At 35.4% G+C, this 19,755-nt stretch overlaps 2 protein-coding genes across 2 annotated transcripts; both read left to right on the top strand.

Annotated features, from left to right (window-relative positions):
* The first annotated feature begins 3,342 nt into the window (after window positions 1-3,342).
* Window positions 3,343-9,751, top strand: LOC122054727 (leucine-rich repeat receptor-like protein kinase PEPR2). The gene is made up of 4 exons (XM_042616166.1): window positions 3,343-3,661; window positions 8,692-8,928; window positions 8,980-9,133; window positions 9,286-9,751. Exons 1-4 carry the CDS (start codon window positions 3,343-3,345, stop codon window positions 9,749-9,751), a joined length of 1,176 nt encoding a protein of 391 aa, XP_042472100.1.
* A 2,605-nt stretch (window positions 9,752-12,356) lies between these two features.
* Window positions 12,357-13,495, top strand: LOC122054726 (receptor-like protein kinase). Its single transcript, XM_042616164.1, has 2 exons — window positions 12,357-12,540; window positions 12,948-13,495. Exons 1-2 carry the CDS (start codon window positions 12,357-12,359, stop codon window positions 13,493-13,495), a joined length of 732 nt encoding a protein of 243 aa, XP_042472098.1.
* The last annotated feature ends 6,260 nt before the right edge of the window (window positions 13,496-19,755 follow it).

Genomic DNA, 19,755 nt, shown 5'->3' with positions numbered 1-19,755 from the left:
GATCAGGTGACTGTGAACCCAAAAATCTAAGGCACAAGGAGTTAGCCGGCGACGAGAGCTCGGGTGGCTAGCGACCAGCCGCGACACTGTGGCGTCGGAAATGGGGCGTCGACGCTATTCCTTGTGGTGGTGGCAGCAGTGGAAACTAGGGCACGACTCGGCGTCGGTGGGCAGAGATCAGGCTCGGAGAAGAGGAGGAAGTGGCCGGCGCTAGGGCGGTGAAGTCAGCGTCGCCGGTGTGGAGAAGAAACGGCACAGTGAAGAATCGGGGAAGAAAGGAAAACCGTCGGGTCGGGTGAGGGGTTCGGCGAGGGAAAGGAACGGAGGAAAAGAGAAATAAAGTAAAGAAATAAAAGAAAAAAATAAAGGAAAAAGTAAACTTTTCCTCACTTAAATGAGTAGCCAAAATAGGCTTTCCCAGAACCCAAATCTTATCCCCGTTAACTCGTCCATACGAGCTCCGAAAAATTCCCGAAAAATTTCCAAAAATTCTGAAAAATTCTCTTATCAATATTTGCCTATTTTCGGTATTTTACAATGACTTTAGTGGTTCATTGCCAAATATTAACCGAAATGTGAGGGAAAATGTTAAAAATACTATTTTTCAGTAATAACCCAAAATTTAACAAGTGATTTATTCAAAGAAATAGAATAAAGAGCCGATGATAAGTGGAAATATCAGACATAAAAATAACACTTTCAATTATCTGATAGAGAAATAACAGATGGAGAACCTCGTTAAGCACTTATCTATATCGAACCACCAACCCGTATACCGTTACCGTACTAAAAAATACGGTATAAAATTTTTTCATACTGATACCATATCAGAATTTCTGTATACCGAATTTTTGGTATACCAAAATTCTGATATTCATACTGTTTAATGTAAATTTTTTGTATCAGTATGGTATATTGAAAATTTCGATAAAAGTCATATTCTGATACCGATATCAAAAATTTCGGTATAGTATAATACTATAAAAAAATTTCTGATATACCGTAAAATCGGTGTAGTTCGATAAATTTCGGTACGATAAGTGTAGTATACGAAAAATTTAGTATTTTTTCCCCCTCCTAAGTATAAGAAAAAGTGGTAGTAAATGCCTCCTGAATTATTAGAATGTCATTGGTTATTTGCGTTGGACTTGAGATTCAACTCTTTTAATGGAACAATACCGACAAACTTTGAAAATTTATCTCATCTCTCTCAGTTGAAACAGTAAGAGAATGATTTCAGTTGTAGTTGGGATGAAACAGGTTGGGAGGCAGCATCCCATCATCATTGGGTTCGTTGCAACACTTGATTTCAATCTTAAACCTCAGTGATAATGGATTTGTTGGACAACTTCCATTTGAGTTGAGGAATTTGAATATACTACAGAGCTTTGATATTTCTTTTAACAATCAAACAGAGAGTTTGATGCCCTTGAGTGATTTCACATTATTCATACAAATCAATGTTTCATACAATGACTTTAGTGGTTCATTGCCAAATATTAACCGAAATGTGAGGGAAAATGTTAAAAATACTATTTTTCAGTAATAACCCAAAATTTAACAAGTGATTTATTCAAAGAAATAGAATAAAGAGCTGATGATAAGTGGAAATATCAGACATAAAAATAACACTTTCAATTATCTGATAGAGAAATAACAGATGGAGAACCTCGTTAAGCACTTATCTATATCGAACCACCAACCCGTATACCGTTACCGTACTAAAAAATACGGTATAAAATTTTTTCATACCGATACCATATCAGAATTTCGGTATACCAAATTTTCGGTATACCAAAATTCTGATATTCATACTGTTTAATGTAAAATTTTTGTATCAGTATGGTATATTGAAAATTTTGATAAAAGTCATATTCTGATACCGATATCAAAAATTTCGGTATAGTATAATACTATAAAAAAATTTCTGATATACCGTAAAATCGGTGTAGTTCGATAAATTTTTGTACGATATGTGTTGTATATGAAAATTTTAGTATGTTTTCCTTCCCTTAAGTATAAGAAAAAGTGATAGTAAATGTCTTTTGAATTATTAAAATGTCATTGGTTATTTGCGTCGGACTTGAGATTCAACACTTTCAATGGAACAATACCGACAAGTTTTGAAAATTTATCTCATATCTCTCAGTTTAAACTACAAGAGAATGATTTCAGTTGTAGTTGGGAGTCAGCATCCCATTATCATATGGTTTGTTGCAACACTTGATTGCAGTCTTAAACCTTAGTAATAACCCAAAATTTAACAAGTTCGGTAAATTTCTGATATACCTTAAATCGGTATAGTTCGGTAAATTTTGGTACGATATGTGCAGTATACGAAAATTTTAGGTGTTTTTTCCACCCCTAAGTATAAGAAGAAGTGGTAGTAAATGACTTTTGAATTATCAGAATGCAGTGGTTATTTGTGTTGGACTTGAGATTACACTCTTTTAATGGAACAATACCGACAAGTTTTGAAAATTTATCTCATCTCTCTCTCAGTTGATTTCAGTTGTAGTTGGGAGGGAGCATCCCATCATCATTGGGTTCATTGCAACACTTAATTGTAGTCTTAAACCTCAATGATTATGTATAAGTAGGACAACTTCGACTTGTGTTGAGGAATTTGAATATACTATAGAGCTTTGATATTTTTTCTAACAATTAAATATGGAGTTTGATGCCCTTAACTGATTTCACATTATTAATACAAATTAATGTTTCATACAATGACTTTAGCAGTTCATTGCCAAATATTAATCGAAATGTGAGGGAAAGTGCTAAAATACCATTTTCCAGTCATAATCCAAAATTTAACAAGTGATTTATTCAAAGGAAAGAGAATAGAGAGCCGATGATAAGTGGAAATATCAGACACAAAAATAATAGTTTCATTTACCTGATAGAGAAATGACAGATGGAGAGCCTCATTAGGCATTTATCTATATCGAACTACCAACCCGTATACCATTACCGTACCATAAAATACCGAATATAATTTTTTCATTCCAATACCATATTGTAATTTCGGTATACCGAATTTTCGGTATATCAAAATTTCTATATTCAAACAGTTTAGAGTAAATTTACGATATCAGTACGGTATATTGGAAATTTCGCTAAAAATCGTATACTGATATCGATACCGATACCGAAAATTTTAGTATGATATAATTCCGTACCTAAATTTCCGATATACCGTAAAATCGGTATAGTTCGGTGAATTTTGGTACGATATGTTCAGTATACAAAAATTTCAGTATTTTTTCCACCCCTAAGTATAAGAAAAAGTGGTAATAAATTTTTTGTTGGTGTTGCTCTTGGCTATCTTTCAATTGAGCAATGCTGAACTCTGATGGAATTGCACTATTAGCCCTTTCCAGCAACTTGATACTTCCACCGTCGGTGAACTCTACTCGGAATTCATCATACCCAAGTCGCTGCAGATGGGCGGGAATAAGTTGCGACAGAAGTGGATATGCCACTTCAATTGAGCTTCCTGTGCTACGAATTTCGGATTCTCTGGGCAAAGAAATTGGGTTGCTTAGATGTTTGAAGAAACTAAATCTTGCTGCCAATGATCTTTCTAGATTTATTCCCTCAGAATTGGGCAATTGCACCCTTCTTGAACACTTGAAACTCTCAAATAATTTTCTTTCAGGTGAGATACCAGTGACCCTTCATAATTTAGAAAAGTTATCAAACTTGGCGCTTTACAATAACTCACTGAGTGGCAATAAATCGAGTCTTTTGTTCCAAAGACCGTCTCTTGAGATTATTTACCTTAAGGATAACAATCTCAATGGCTCAATTCCTTCTTTCAATTTAAATGCATGCAAGTTTAAATTATTACAGCTTGCTCAAAACAATCTTTTTGGTACTTTGCCTAATTCAATTGTTAATTGCAGTGAGTTACAGTAACTCTATCTATACGCGAACCAATTGACAGGACTTATTCCCATGACCATAGATGACCTCACAGAAATGGATGTTAGCCAAAATGATCTAGAGGGGAACATCTCTTTTAGGTCAAAAACAACATGCAAGTTAGAGAGATTAATTTTCTCTTGCAATAGATTTGAAAGTGAACTTCTAGTGGCATTGGGTAATTGCACTAACTTGATGTTCTTTTCTGCTTCTAATAATCAATTGTCGGGAAGAATACCATTAGAACTTGGCATGTTGGAAAAACTTGAGACTCTTAACCTATTTAATAATAGTGTTGTTGACAGCATCCCTCTTGGTATCTATTTTAGAAATCAATTGGTGGTTTTGTTATTAGGCAATAATATGCTTAATGGGACAATACCTCCAGACCTTGCAAAACTGTTCGATTTTGAAGAGGTTGGTTCTTTCACACAACAATCTTAGTGTCTCAATTCCAGAATTCTTTGTGGCATCAAATTGGCTAAAATTGATTTAAGTTTCAACAAACTCAATGGACAAATTCCTTAAGATGTAACATTGTGAATCTGACCATTATCAACTTGTCAATGAATAAGCTCGATGGACCGATACCTCAACAAATAGAGAACCTAGCCAAACTTCAACTTTTGAATCAGTCCAATAACAATTTGTATGGTCCATTGCCTTTTGAAGTATCAGTGTAAAATACCGAAAAAATAGCGAATAATGATAAGGGAATTTTCTGAAATTTCTGAGAATTTTTCTGGAATTTTTCGGAGCTCGAATGGACGAGTTTGCGGGGATAAAAACAGGGCCCCGGGAAGGCCTGTTTAGTCAACCCTATTTAAGCGAGGAAAAGTTTAGGAATTTTAGTATACCGAATTTTTGGTATACCAAATTCCAATATTCATACAGTTTAAAGTAAAATTTCGGTATCAGTAGGTGTACTGAAAATTTCACAAAAAAATCATTTACTAATACCAATACCGAAAATTTCAGTATGGTATAATACCGTACCAAAATTTCTGATATACCTTAAAATCGGTATAGTTCGGTAAATTTTGGTACGATATGTGCAGTATATGAAAATTTTAGGATTTTTTTCCACCCCTAAGTATAAGAAGAAGTGGTAGTAAATGCCTTTTAAATTATCAGAATGTCATTGGTTATTTGCGTTGGACTTGAGATTACACTCTTTTAATGGAACAATACCGACAAGTTTTGAAAATTTATCTCATCTCTCTCTCAGTTGATTTCAGTTGTTGTTGGGAGGGAGCATCCCATCATCATTGGGTTCATTGCAACACTTAATTGTAGTCTTAAACCTCAATGATTATGGATAAGTAGGACAACTTCGACTTGTGTTGAGGAATTTAAATATACTACAGAGCTTTGATATTTTTTCTAACAATCAAATAGGGAGTTTGATGCCCTTAACTGATTTCACATTATTAATACAAATCAATGTTTCCTACAATGACTTTAGCAGTTCATTGCCAAATATTAATCGAAATGTGAGGGAAAGTGCTAAAATTCCATTTTCCAGTCATAACCCAAAATTTAACAAGTGATTTATTCGAAGGAAAGAGAATAAAGAGCCGATGATAAGTGGAAATATCAGACACAAAAATAATAGTTTCATTTACTCGATAGAGAAATGACAGATGGAGAGCCTCGTTAGACACTTATTAATACCGAACCACCAACCCGTATACCGTTACCATGCTAAAAAATATGGTAAAAAATTTTTTCATACAGATACCATATCAGAATTTCGATATACCAAATTTTCGGTATACAAAAATTATGATATTCATACCGTTTAGAGTAAATTTTTGGTATCAGTATGGTATATTGGAAATTATGCTAAAAATCATATTCTGATACCGATATCAAAAATTTCGGTATAGTTCACTAAATTTCGGTACGATATGGGCAGTATACGAAAATTTTAGTATTTTTTCCCACCCCTAAGTATTAGAAGAAGTGGTAGTAAATGCCTTTTGAATTATTAGAATGTCATTGGTTATTTGTGTTGGACTTGAGATTCAACTCTTTCAATGGAACAATACCGACCAGCTTTGAAAATTTATCTCATATCTCTCAGTTGATATTGCAAGAGAATGATTTCAGTTGTAGTTGGGAGGAAACAAGGTGGGAGGCAGCATCCCTTCATCATTGAGTTCGTTGCAACACTTGATTGCAGTCTTAAACCTATGTGATAATATATTAGTAGGACAACTTCCTCTTGAGTTGAGGAATTTGAATATATTACAGAGGTTTGATATTTATTTTAACAATCTAATAGGGAATTTGATGCCCTTAAGTGATTTCACATTATTCATACAAATCATTGTTTCATACAATGATTTTAGTGGTTCATTGCCAAATATTAACCGAAATGTGAGGGAAAGTGCTAAAAATACCATTTTTCAGTCATATCCTAAAATTTAACAAGTGATTTTTCAAAGAAAAGAGAATAAAGAGCCGATGATAAGTGGAAATATCAGACACAAAAATAACAGTTTCATTTATCTGATAGATGTTGAGCCTCGTTAGGCACTTATATATACCGAACCACCAACCCGTATTTCGTTAACGTACCGAAAAATATTGTATAAAATTTTTTCATACCCATATATGAATTTTGGTATACTAAATTTTCGATATACCAAAATTCTGATATTCATACCGTTTATAATAAATTTTCGGCATCAGTACGGTATACTAAAAATTTCTCTAAAAATCATATATTGATACCGATACCGAAAATTTTGGTATGGTTTAATACCATACCAATATTTTTGATATACCATAAAATCGGTATAGTTTGGTAAATTTTGGTACGATATGTGTAGTATACGAAAATTTTAGTATTTTTTCCCACCCCTAAGTATAATAAGAAGTGGTCGTAAATGACATTTGAATTATTAGAAGATTATCGGTTATTTGTGTTGGACTTGAGATTCAACTCTTTCAATAGAACAATACCGACACGCTTTGAAAATTTATCTCATCTCACTCGGTTGATACTGCAAGAGAATGAGTTCCGTTGTAGTTGGGAGGAAACATGTTGGGATGCAGCATCCCATCATCATTGGGTTAGTTGCAACACTTAATTGCAGTCTTAAACCTCAGTGATAATAGATTAGTAAGACAAGTTCCACTTGGATTGAGAAATTTGAATATACTACAGAGCTTTGATATTTCTTTTAACAATCTAACAGGGAGTTTGATGCCCTTGAGTGATTTCACATTATTCATACAAATCAATGTTTCATACAATGACTTTAGTCATTCATTGCCAAATATTAATCGAAATGTGAGGGAAAGTGCTAAAAATAATATTTTTCAGTCATAACCCAAAATTTAACAAGTGATTTATTCAAAGGAAAGATAATAAAGAGTTCATGATAAGTGGAAATATCAGATACAGAAATAACAGTTTCATTTATCTAATAGAGAAATGACAGATGTTGAGCCTCGTTAGACACTTATATATACCGAACCTTCAACCCGTATACCGTTAATGTACCGAAAAATATAGTATAAAATTTTTTCATACCGATACCATATCGGAATTTCGGTATGCCGAATTTTCGGTATATCAAATACCGAATTTTTGGTATATCAAAATTTTTATATTCATATCGTTTAGAGTTAATTTTCGGTATCAGTACGGTATATTGAAAATTTCTCTAAAAATCGTATATTGATACCGATACCGAAAATTTTGGTATGGTATAATTCCGTACCAAAATTTCTGATATACCGTAAAATCGGTATAGTTCGGTAAATTTTAGTACGATATGTACAGTATACAAAAATTTTAGTATTTTTTTCCTTCCCTAAGTATAAGAAGAAGTGGTAGTAAATGCCAGCAAAGGATAAGTGAAATTTAAATTCTATGGTCATGACAAAATGAAAGATTAACCACTAAAATATTGACCCAAATGTGAGGGAAAGTGCTAAAAATGTCATTTTTCAGTCATAACCTAAAATTTAACAAATAATTTATTAAAGAAAAGAGAATAAAGAGCCGATGATAAGTGGCAATATCAGACACAAAAATAGCAATTTCATTTAGCTGATAGAGAAATGACAGATTAGAGATTCGTTAGGCACTTATCCATACCAAACCACCAACCTGTATACCATTATCATATCAAAAATACGGTATAAAATTTTTTCATACCGATACCATACCGAAATTTAGATATACCGTAATTCCGATATTTATACCATTTAAAGTAAATATTCGGTATAAGTACGGTATACCAAAAATTTTGCTAAAAATCTTATACCGATACCGAAAATTTTTGTATAGTATAATATTATACCAAAATTTTTGGTATATTGTAAAATCGGTCTTAGGATAGCAGACTTGTTTGTTTCTATTAAGGCCCAATGAACATGATAACGAATTTTCTGTTAGTGTTGCTCTTGGATATCTTTCAATTGAGCAATGCCTTGAACTCTGATGGAATTGCACTATAAGCCCTTTCCAGCAACTTGATACTTCCTCAGTCGATGAACTCTACCCAAATTCATCAGATCTAAGTCCCTGCAGATGGGCGGGAATCAGTTGCGATAGAAGTGGATATTTCACTTCAATTGAGCTTCCTATGCAATGAATTTCGGGTTCTCTGGGCAAAGAAATTTGGTTGCTTGGACGTCTGAAGAAACTAAATCTTGCTGCCAATGATCTTTCTGGATTTGTTCCCTCAGAATTGGGCGATTGCACCCTTCTTGAACACTTGAAACTCTCAAATAATTTCCTTTCAGGTGAGATACCAGTGACCCTTCAGAATTTAGAAAAGTTATCAAACTTGGCGCTTTACAATAATTCATTGAGTGGCAATAAACCGAGTCTTTTGTTCCAAAGACCGTCTCTTGAGATTATTTACCTTAATGATAACAATCTCAATGGCTCAATTCCTTCTTTCAATGCAAATGCATGCAATGTTAAATTATTACAGCTTGGTCAAAACAATCTTTCTGGTACATTGCCAAATTCAATTGGTAATTGTAGTGATTTACAGTAACTCTATCTATACGCAAACCATTTGACAGGACTTATTCCCATGACCATAGATAACCTCACAGAAATGGATGTTAGTCAAAATGATCTAGAGGGGAACATCTCTTTTAGTTCAAAAACAATATGCAAGTTGGAGAGATTAATTTTCTCCGGCAATATATTTGAAAGTGAACTTCTAGGCATTGGGTAATTACACTAACTTGACATTCTTTTCTGCTTCTAATAATCAATTGTAGGGAAGAATACCATTAGAACTTGGCTTCTTGAAAAAAACTTGAGACTCTTAACCTATTTAATAATAGTCCTGTTGACAACATCACTCTTGGTATCTATTTTAGAAATCAATTGGTGGTTTTGTTATTAGGCAATAATATGCTTAATGGGACAATACCTCCAGGCCTTGCAAACTTTTCGAGTTTGAAGAGGTTGGTTCTTTCACACAACAATCTTAGTGACTCAATTCCAGAATTCTTTGTGGCATCAAATTTGCTATATATTGATTTAAGTTTCAACAAACGCAATGGACAAATTCCTCAAACTGTAGGGAACATTGTGAATCTGACCATGATCAACTTATCTATGAATAAGCTTGATGGACCGATACCTCGACAAATAGAAAACCTATCCAACCTTCAGCTTCTGAATCTGTTCAATAACAATTTGTATGGTCCCTTGCCTTTTGAATTATCAGAATGTCATTGGTTATTTGTGTTGGTCTTGAGATTCAACTCTTTCAATGGAACAATACCGATAAACTTTGAAAATTTATCTCATCTCTCTCAGTTGATACTGCAAGAGAATTGATTCAGTTATAGTTGGGAGGAAACAAGTTGGGAGGCGGCAGCCCATCATAATTAGGTTCATTGCAACACTTGATTGCAGTCTTAAACCTCAGTGATAATGGATTAGTAGGACAACTTCCACTTGAGTTGAGGAATTTGAATATACTACATAGCTTTGATATTTCTTTTAACAATCTAACAGAGTGTTTGATTCCCTTGAGTGAATTCACATTATTCATACAAATCAATGTTTCATACAATGACTTAAATGGTTCATTGTCGAATATTATCCTAAATGAGAGGGAAAGTGCTAAAAATATCATTGTTTAGTCATATTTAACAAGTGATTTAATTAAAGAAATGAGAATAAAGAGACAATGATAAGTGACAATATATGACACTAAAATAATAATTTCATTTACCTGATAGAGAAATGACAGATGGAGAGCCTCGTTAGGGACTTAACTTTACCAAACCACCAACTCGTATATCGTTACCATATATACCAAAAAATATAGAATAAAATTTTTTCATACTATTACCATACCGAAATTTCGGTATACCAAATTTTCAGTATAACAAAATTCCGATATTCATACCGTTTAGAGTAAATTTTCGATATCAATACGATTACCTAAAATTTTGCTAAAAATCATATACTGATATCGATACCGAAATTTTCGGTATCGTATAATACCATACCAAAATTTCTGATATACTGTAAAATTGGTATAGTTCGGTATGATATGTGCAGTATACGAAAATTTTCGTATTTTTTCCCACCCCTACGTATAAGAAGAAGTGGTAGTAAATGCTAGCAAAAGATAAGTGAAATTTAAACCTTATGGTCATGACAAAATGGAAGAGTAACCACTAAAATATTGACCCAAATGTGAGAGAAAATGCTAAAAATGTCATTTTTCAGTCATTGTTAACAAATGATTTATTCAAGAAAAGAGAATAAAGAGCCGATAATAAGTTGCAATATCAGACACAAAAATAGCAGTTTTATTTACCTGATAGAGAAATGGTAGATGGAGAGCCTCGTTAGGCACTTAAGTCCAGAAATCTTAGACAAGATTGACGAAGCAGACAACCTAGGTGGGGTCTTGGACAACTCTAGTTCTGTCAAAGAATTAAGCTTTTGTAAGGATAGAGGCCAGAAATTTTCGATGAAGAGACCTTCAGCTGCAATCGCTCGAGTACCAACATGTTGACAACCTCACCTCAGGCGGCAGCACCTCGATCGATATCATTGCTAAATAACTTGAGCGTTTTGAGCGCACCGAGCCGCCGACCTAATCTCCCTCGGCAAAAGATGAAATGTGTTATGGAATACGTACAAGCCGTCGACAGTCATGTCCTCCCAGGAGTTTCCAGAGACATCGATAGTCACTTCCTCCCTAGAGGATTTATCACAGTAATATCTCCTCCTCGTTCTTAATTAGTAACACGAATTCTTTTGGTTGAGACATTGGTCCCAGACAAGTATAAGAAGAAGTAGTAGTAAATGTCAACAAAGGATAAGTGAAATTTAAACCCATGGTCATGACAAAATGGACAAGTAACCACTAAAATATTGACCCAAATGTGAGGGAAAGTGCTAAAAATACTATTTTTCAGTCATAACCCAAAATTTAACAAGTGATGTATTCAAAGGAAAGAGAATAAAGAGTCGATGATAAATGGCAATATTAGACACAAAAATAACAGTTTCATTTACCTGATAGAGCAATGATAGATGGAAAGCCTCGTTAGACACTTATCTATACCAAACCACCAACCCGTATACCGTTATCATACCAAAAAGTATGGTATAAAAAATTTTTATACCCATACCAAAACGAAATTTCGGTATACCGAAATTCAGATATTTATACCACTTAGAGTAAATTTTAGGTATCAGTACAGTATACCAAAAATTTCTCTAAAAATCGTATACCGATACCAAAAATTTCATTATGATATTATACTGTACCGAAATTTTTGGTATATTGTAAAATCGGTATCAGTACGGTATACCGAAATTTTTGGTATATTGTACCAACTAAGCAATACCCCATCACAGCTTCAATGCTTGGTCATCTATGGGATTTGTTGTGCCCTAGCCTAGTCCGTTGCTGCTCATGATTTCCATCCATTGCCAGAGCTTTCGGGCATTAGTCGTCCTAATGGTAATGGTAATGGTTAAGGAAGGATTCCATGGACGAAGATTCGACCAGTGAAGCTTTAATTTCAAAATCTAATGGCTCACCGAACCCACCGTCGACTATGTGTTGCCACGTAAGGCACAACCCTATTGGGCTACGTTGTGCCCTAGAGGCCACGTTGTGCCTTAGAGGCCATGTAAGGGTGTGTCTTCTCTGCGGGCACCTTCCGCAGAAGACTGACGACTGTATAGCTTCTTCTCTGATTGCTCTGGCCAGGCTGTCAGCACGCGATCACTCCAAATGATGTACTTGCCTCCGGGATGGTGAGTAGAGCCCACTATTGTCACTAGCTAGCCTCCAACCGCATGCCATAGAATCCTCTGTTTGAATAGTAAAACGGAATCGTAACAGAGGAAACACCTACCTTGCAATCGGTCTGCACACTTATAATCTCCCGGCTCTTGGGAGCTCCCCTTGATGGTTCTTCCGAAGCCCTATCCAGTGGTGTGCTTGGTCCTGGCAGTGTCCTTGCAAGTCGTGTCTACTGTCGCAAAATGCAATTTGGTGCGAATCACGTCGCCCTTCGTTGTGTGTCCAAATCGGATCAGAGAAGATGGAAGCAAAAAGTTTGGCCATGGCGAGGAGGAATTCAAATTGATGGGTAAGTGTGCAGAGATCTAGCTACATAAGACAACAACCAATGAATTTAAACTAAGTTACCTTTGTTATGCTTGAATATCAACCCCCACAGTTGTTAATGGTTGTGATGCTGCAATATTAGACAGTTTCTTCTTCACTAGAGATTCAAGTTTACTTTATTTATTTATTTATTTTTTTGTTGCTTATTTTACATGTGAAAATTGTGAGAAATTATCATTATATATAGTTTGTTATGCTTTCTCTAGGTAACATCCAAGTTATATCACATGAAAAAAACATGGTAGGATAGCTGACTTGTTTGTTTCTATTAGGGCCCAATGAACATGATAATGAATTTTCTGTTAGCGTTGCTCTTGGCTATCTTTTAATTGAGCAATGCCTTGAACTCTGATGGAATTGCACTATTAGCCCTTTCCAGCAACTTGATACTTCCTCAGTCGGTGAACTCTACCCGGAATTCATCAGACCCAAGTCCCTGCAGATGGGCGGGAATCAGTTACAACAGAAGTGGATATGTCACTTCAATTGAGCTTCCTGTGCTACGAATTTCGGATTCTCTGGGCAAAGAAATTGGGTTGAATAGACGTCTGAAGAAACTAAATCTTGTTGCCAATGATCTTTCTAGATTTATTCCCTCAGAATTGGGCAATTGCACCCTTCTTGAACACTTGAAACTCTCAAATAATTTCCTTTCAGGTGAGATACCAGTGACCCTTCAGAATTTAGAAAAGTTATCAAACTTGGCGCTTTACGAAAATTCACTGAGTGGCAATATACCGAGTCTTTTGTTCCAAAGACCATCTCTTGAGATTATTTACCTTAATGATAATAATCTCAATGGCTCAATTCCTTCTTTCAATGCAAATGCATGCAACGTTAAATTATTACAGCTAGGTCAAAACAATCTTTCTGGTACTTTGCCTTATTCAATTGGTAATTGTAGTGAGTTACAGTAGCTCTATCTATACATGAACCATTTGAGAGGACTTATTCCCGTGACCATAGATGACCTCACAGAAATGGATGTCAGTCAAAATGATCTAGTGGGGAACATCTCTTTTAGATCAAAAACAACATGCAAGTTGGAGAGATTAATTTTCTGCTGCAATAGATTTGAAAGTGAACTTCTAGTGGCATTGGGTAATTGCACTAACTTGACGTTCTTTTCTGCTTCTAATAATCAATTGTCGGGAAGAATACCATTAGAACTTGGCTTGTTGAAAAAACTTGAGACTCCTAACCGATTTAATAATAGTCTTGTTGACAACATCCCTCTTGGTATCTATTTTAGAAATCAATTGGTGGTTTTGTTATTAGGCAATAATATGCTTAATGGGACAATACCTCTAGGCCTTGCAAACTGTTCGAGTTTGAAGAGGTTGGTTCTTTCATACAACAATCTTAGTGGCTCAATTCCAGAATTCTTTGTGGCATCAAATTGCTATATATTGATTTAAGTTTCAACAAACACAATGGACAAATTCCTTAAACTGTAGGGAACATTGTGAATCTGACCATGATCAACTTGTCAATAAATAAGCTTGATGGACTGATACCTTGGAAAATAGAAAACCTAGCCAACCTTCAGCTTCTGAATCTGTCCAATATCAATTTGTATGGTCCATTGCCTTTTTAATTATCAGAATGTTATTGGTTATTTGTGTTGGACTTGAGATTCAACTCTTTCAATGTAACAATACCGACAAGCTTTGAAAATTTATCTCATCTCTCTCAGTTGATACTACAAGAGAATGATTTCAGTTGTAGTTGGGAGAAAACAAGTTGGGAGGCAACATCCCATCATCATTGGGTTCGTTGCAACACTTAATTGCAGTCTTAAACCTCAGTGATAATGGATTAGTAGGGAAACTTCCACTTAAGTTGAGGAATTTGAATATACTACATAGCTTTGATATTTCTTTTAACAATCTAACAGGGAGTTTGATGCCCTCGAGTGATTTCACATTATTCATACAAATCAATGTTTCATACAATGACTTTAGTGGTTCATTGCCAAATATTAACCGAAATGTGAGGGAAAGTGCTAAAAATATCATTTTTCAGTCATAACCCAAAATTTAACAATTGATTTATTCAAAGGAAAGAGAATAAAGAGCCGATGATAAGTGACAATATCAGACATAAAAATAACAGTTTCATTTACCTGATAGAGAAATGGCAGATCGAGAGCCTCGTTAAGTAGTTATCTATACCGCACCACCAACCCGTATACCGTTACCGTACCAAAAAATATAGTATAAAAAATTTTCATACGATACCATACCAGAATTTTGGTATACCAAATTTTCGGTATACCAAAATTCCGATATTCAAACCGTTTAGAGTAAATTTTCAGTATCAGTACAGTATACTAAAAATTTCGCTAAAAATCGTATACTAATACCGATATCGAAAATTTCGGTATGGTATAATACCATACCAAAATTTTTGATATACCGTAAAATCGATATAGTTCGGTAAATTTTGGTACAATATGGGCAGTATACGAAAATTTCAGTATTTTTTCCCACCCCTAAGTATAAGAAGAAGTGGTAGTAAATGCCAGTAAAGGATAAGTGAAATTTAAACCCTATGGTCCTGACAAAATGGAAGAGTAACCACTAAAATATTGACCCAAATGTGAGTGAAAGTGCTAAAAATGTCATTTTTCAGTCATAACCCAAAATATAACAAATGATTTATTCAAGAAAAGAGAATAAAGAGCTGATAAGTGGCAATATTAGACACAAAAATAGCAGTTTTATTTACCTGATAGAGAAATATCAGATGGAGAGCCTTGTTAGACACTTAAGTCTAGAAATCTCAGACAAGATTGACGAAGCAGACAACCTAGGTGGGGTCTTGGACAACTCTAGTTCTGTCAAAGAATTAAGCTTTTGTAAGGAGAGAGGCCAGAAATTTCCGACGAAGAGACCTTCAGCTGCAACCGCTTGAGTTCAACCATGTCGACAACCTCACCTCAGGCGGCAGCACCTCGATCAATATCATTACTAAATAACTTGAGCGTTTTGAGCGCACCGAGCCGCCACCCCAATCTCCCTCGGCAAAAGATGAAATGTGTTATGTAATACGTATAAGCCGTCGACAGTCATGTCCTCCCAGGAGTTTCTAGAGACATCGACAGTCGCTTCCTCCTTGGAGGATTTTTCACAGTTATATCTCCTCTTTGTTCTTAATTAGTAACACGAATTCTTTTGGTTGAGACATTGGTCCCAAACAAGTATAAGAAGAAGTAGTAGTAAATGTCAGCAAAGGATAAGTGAAATTTAAACCCATGGTCATGACAAAATGGACGAGTAACCACTAAAATATTGACCCAAATGTGAGGAAAAGTTCTAAAAATACTATTTTTCAGTCATAACCAAAAAATTAACAAGTGATGTATTAAAAGGAAAGAGAATAATGAGTCGGCGATAAGTGGCAATATTAGACACAAAAATAACAGTTTCATTTACCTGATGGAGAAATGACAGATAGAAAGCCTCGTTAGGCACTTATCTATACCAAACCACCAACCCGTATACCGTTACCATACAAAAAAATACGGTATAAAAATTTTTCATACTAAACCATACCGAAATTTCAGTATACAGAAATTTCGATATTTATACCATTTAGAGTAAATTTTCGGTATCAGTACGGTATACCAAAAATTTCGCTAAATATCGTATACCGATACCGAAAATTTCGTTATGATATAATACTGTACTGAAATTTTTGGTATATTATAAAATCGGTATCAGTACGGTATACCGAAATTTTGGTATATTGTACCAACTAAGCAATACCCCATCACAACTTCAATGCTTGGTCATCTGTGGGATTTGTTGTGCCCTAGCCTAGTCCGCTGCTGCTCATGATTTCCATCCTTTGCCGGAGCTTACGGGCATTAGTCGTCCTAATGGTAATGGTAATGGTTAAGGAAGGATTCCATGGACGAAGATCCAACCTGTGAAGCTTTAATTTCAAAATCTAACGGCTCACCGAACCCATCGTCAACTATGTGTTGCCATGTAAGGCGCAACCCTATTGGGCTACGTTGTGCCGTAGAGGCCACGCCATGCCTTAGAGGCCACGTAAGGGTGTGTCTTCCCCGCGGGCACCTTCCGCAGAAGACTGACGACTGTATAGTTTCTTCTTTGATTGCTCCGGCCAAGCTGTCAGCACGCAATCACTCCAAATGATGTACTTTCCTCCCGGATGGTGAGTAGAACCCATGATTGTCACTAGCTAGCCTCCAACCGCATGCCATAGAATCCTCTATTTGAACAGTAAAACAAAGTCGTAACAGAGGAAACACCTACCTTGCAATCGGTCTGCACACTTGTAATCTCCTAGCCCATGGGAGTGCCCCTTGATGGTTCTTCCGGAGCCCTATCCAGTGGTGTGCTTGGTCCTTGCAGTTCCCTTGCAAGTCGTGTATGCTATCGCGAAATGCAATTTGGTACGAATCACGTCGCCCTTCGTTGTGTGTCCAAATCGGATCAGAGAAGATGGAAGCAAAAAGTTTGGCCGTGGCGAGCAGGAATTCAAATTGATGGGTAAGTGTGCAGAGATTTAGCTACATAGGACAACAACCAATGAATTTAAACTAAGTTACCTTTGTTATGCTTGAATATCAACCCCCACAGTTGATGATGGTTGTGATGCTGCAATATTAGACAGTTTCTTCTTCACTAGAGATTCAAGTTTATTTTATTTATTTATTTATTGTTTTTGTTGCTTATTTTACATGCAAAAATTGTTAGAAATCATCATTATATATAATTTCTTATGCTTTATCTAGGCAACATCCTAGTTATATCACGTGAAGAAAACATGGTAGGATAATTGACTTGTTTGTTTCTATTAGGGACCAATGAACATGATCATGAATTTTCTGCTGTTGTTGCTCTTGGCTATCTTTCGACTAAGCAATGCCTTGAACTCTGATGGAACTGCACTATTAGCCCTTTCCAGCAACTTGATACTTTCTTAGTTAGTGAACTCTACCTGGAATTCATCAGACCCAAGTCCCTGTAGATGGGCGGGAATCAGTTGCGACAAAAGTGGATATGTCACTTCAATTGTGCTTCCTGCACTACGAATTTCTAGTTCTCTGGGCAAAGAAATTGGGTTGCTTATTCGTCTGAAGGAACTAAATCTTGCTGCCAATGATCTTTCTGGATTTATTCCCTCAGAATTAGGCAATTGCACCCTCCTTGAACCCTTGGAACTCTCAAATAATTCCCTTTCAGGTGAGATGACAGCGGCCCTTCAGAATTTAGAGAAGTTATCGAACTTGTTGATTCACAATAATTTATTGAGTGGCAATATATCCAGTCTTTTGTTCCAAATCCGTCTCTGGAGATTATTTACCTTAATGATAAAAATCTCAATGGCTCAATTCCTTCTTTCAATGCAAATGCATGCAAGGTTAAATTCTTATCGCTTGGCCAAAACAATCTCTTTGGTACTTTGCCTAATTCAATGGGTTGCAGCAGTTCTTACTTTAAAGCCCTGTTTAATGCCAAGTTCTTACCTCAAAGCCCTGTTTAGTGGGTTCAATGGGTCCAGCAACTGAACCATGAATCTGATTATGGAATTGATTGCAGCAGTTCTTACCTCAAAGCCCTGTTTAGTGCCAAGTTAATGTGTTGATTCTGAACAGCCAAAGTTGGAATTCAACTTCCTATTAATTCAGTGCTAAATGAGATTCCTTATTAAACTTGGCTCCACATGATTCAAGCCAAAATTCCTTCAAGTTCTAATTTCTGAAGCTGGGATTACAGTAGCTGGTTTCAATTCTGAAACTTCTGCACCAGAATGATAACACTCCAGTCTTCAAGCATTTTAAGAAGAAAGTAAAATTAAGGGGCTGTGGTCAAAAGCTATAGGATTTGAATGAAAAAAGTGATGAGAATTTCACAACATAAGCTATATCAGAAATCAAATCCAGTCTTCTTATGCTATCAAGTTCTTGAAACTCCATTGAACTTGAATCCTAAATCTGAATTCTTGAATGACACAATTGATAATCTGAACATTGATTTCTGAATGCCTGAAACCTTCCCTGAGCTTTTATTGATTTTGATTTCCTGATTCAGAAGGGGAAAAAAATGTGTCCTGATTTCTTTGTGCCAACCCCCATTGCATGTTTTATATCAATGACAGTCTCAAGAGAGCTCTTGATCTGCCATTGACATTTGATGTTACCTTTTCTCTAAATCTTTCATGATCAAGAACCCATAATTTCCCTAAATCTGATTCTTGGAACTGAAGTATGAAAAAAACCATAATTCTGAAATTCCAGAAACCAGGATTTCAGTAATTCCCTGAATCTGAATTCTGATTTAAATGCAATTCCCTGCATTTTCTTATTATTGAGCATTCTAAGGGGATGATTACTGAAATTGGAATACGACAGTTGGTTTAATTTCAGTAACTCCTGCATATGAGCACCAAGAAGACATCTTCAAGCCATTCAAGAAGGGAGTGGTTACTGAATTGTTTTTACAAGAAGCATTTTGATTTCTTTGGAACTGAGTTGTTGAAAGCTGAATTCTGAATTTTGGAAATATTTAGCTTCTCAGCAATTCAGAATTCTGTACTGATACAAAACCTGAACTTGAATGGGAAATAGTTGGAAAATGGCACAACTAAAACTGGAAATCTGAATTCTGGAATTCTGAAATTGTAAACCTGTTGAGTGCCAATTCTTTAAGGTGTTTCCGACTAGCAATGATTTGATTTGAAGCTGTTATCATTACCGTGTTTAATGGTATTCATCCTACATAAGAGCCTGCATGAATCTGGTCTGAACTTCTTTTAAATTGTACTTTCTGAAACTGAAATTTGAAGCACCAAAGGTTTGAAAATTAGTTCATTTTTGAAACTCTTTGGCAAGGTTTATGGACCTGTTTTCTGAGTTTCTGAATTGCAGAAGTTCCTTAAACTTAAATCTGAATCTGGACTCTGAATTGTTGAAATCAATGGTAGCTTAATTACCCTCATGTAAGGATGATGCAAGTTTTCAGAGGGAAAAAGTTATTAATTGAAACACGTGTGGAGATTGAAATTTTCAGAACCTAGTAAGGAAGAGATTGTTGGACAACAAAGTGCATACACATTTAGAGATCATTGAAGAGAAATATTTCTCACTCAATGAAGTTGTTTTGAAACCCCCAATCATGGTGAAGTTTATTTGGAGATATTC

Source organism: Zingiber officinale, chromosome 3B (assembly GCF_018446385.1).
Source record: "Zingiber officinale cultivar Zhangliang chromosome 3B, Zo_v1.1, whole genome shotgun sequence".
NCBI lineage: Eukaryota > Viridiplantae > Streptophyta > Magnoliopsida > Zingiberales > Zingiberaceae > Zingiber > Zingiber officinale.
The sequence above is the reverse complement of the archived record's forward strand: the minus strand, read 5'-3'. Positions and strand labels throughout refer to the sequence as shown.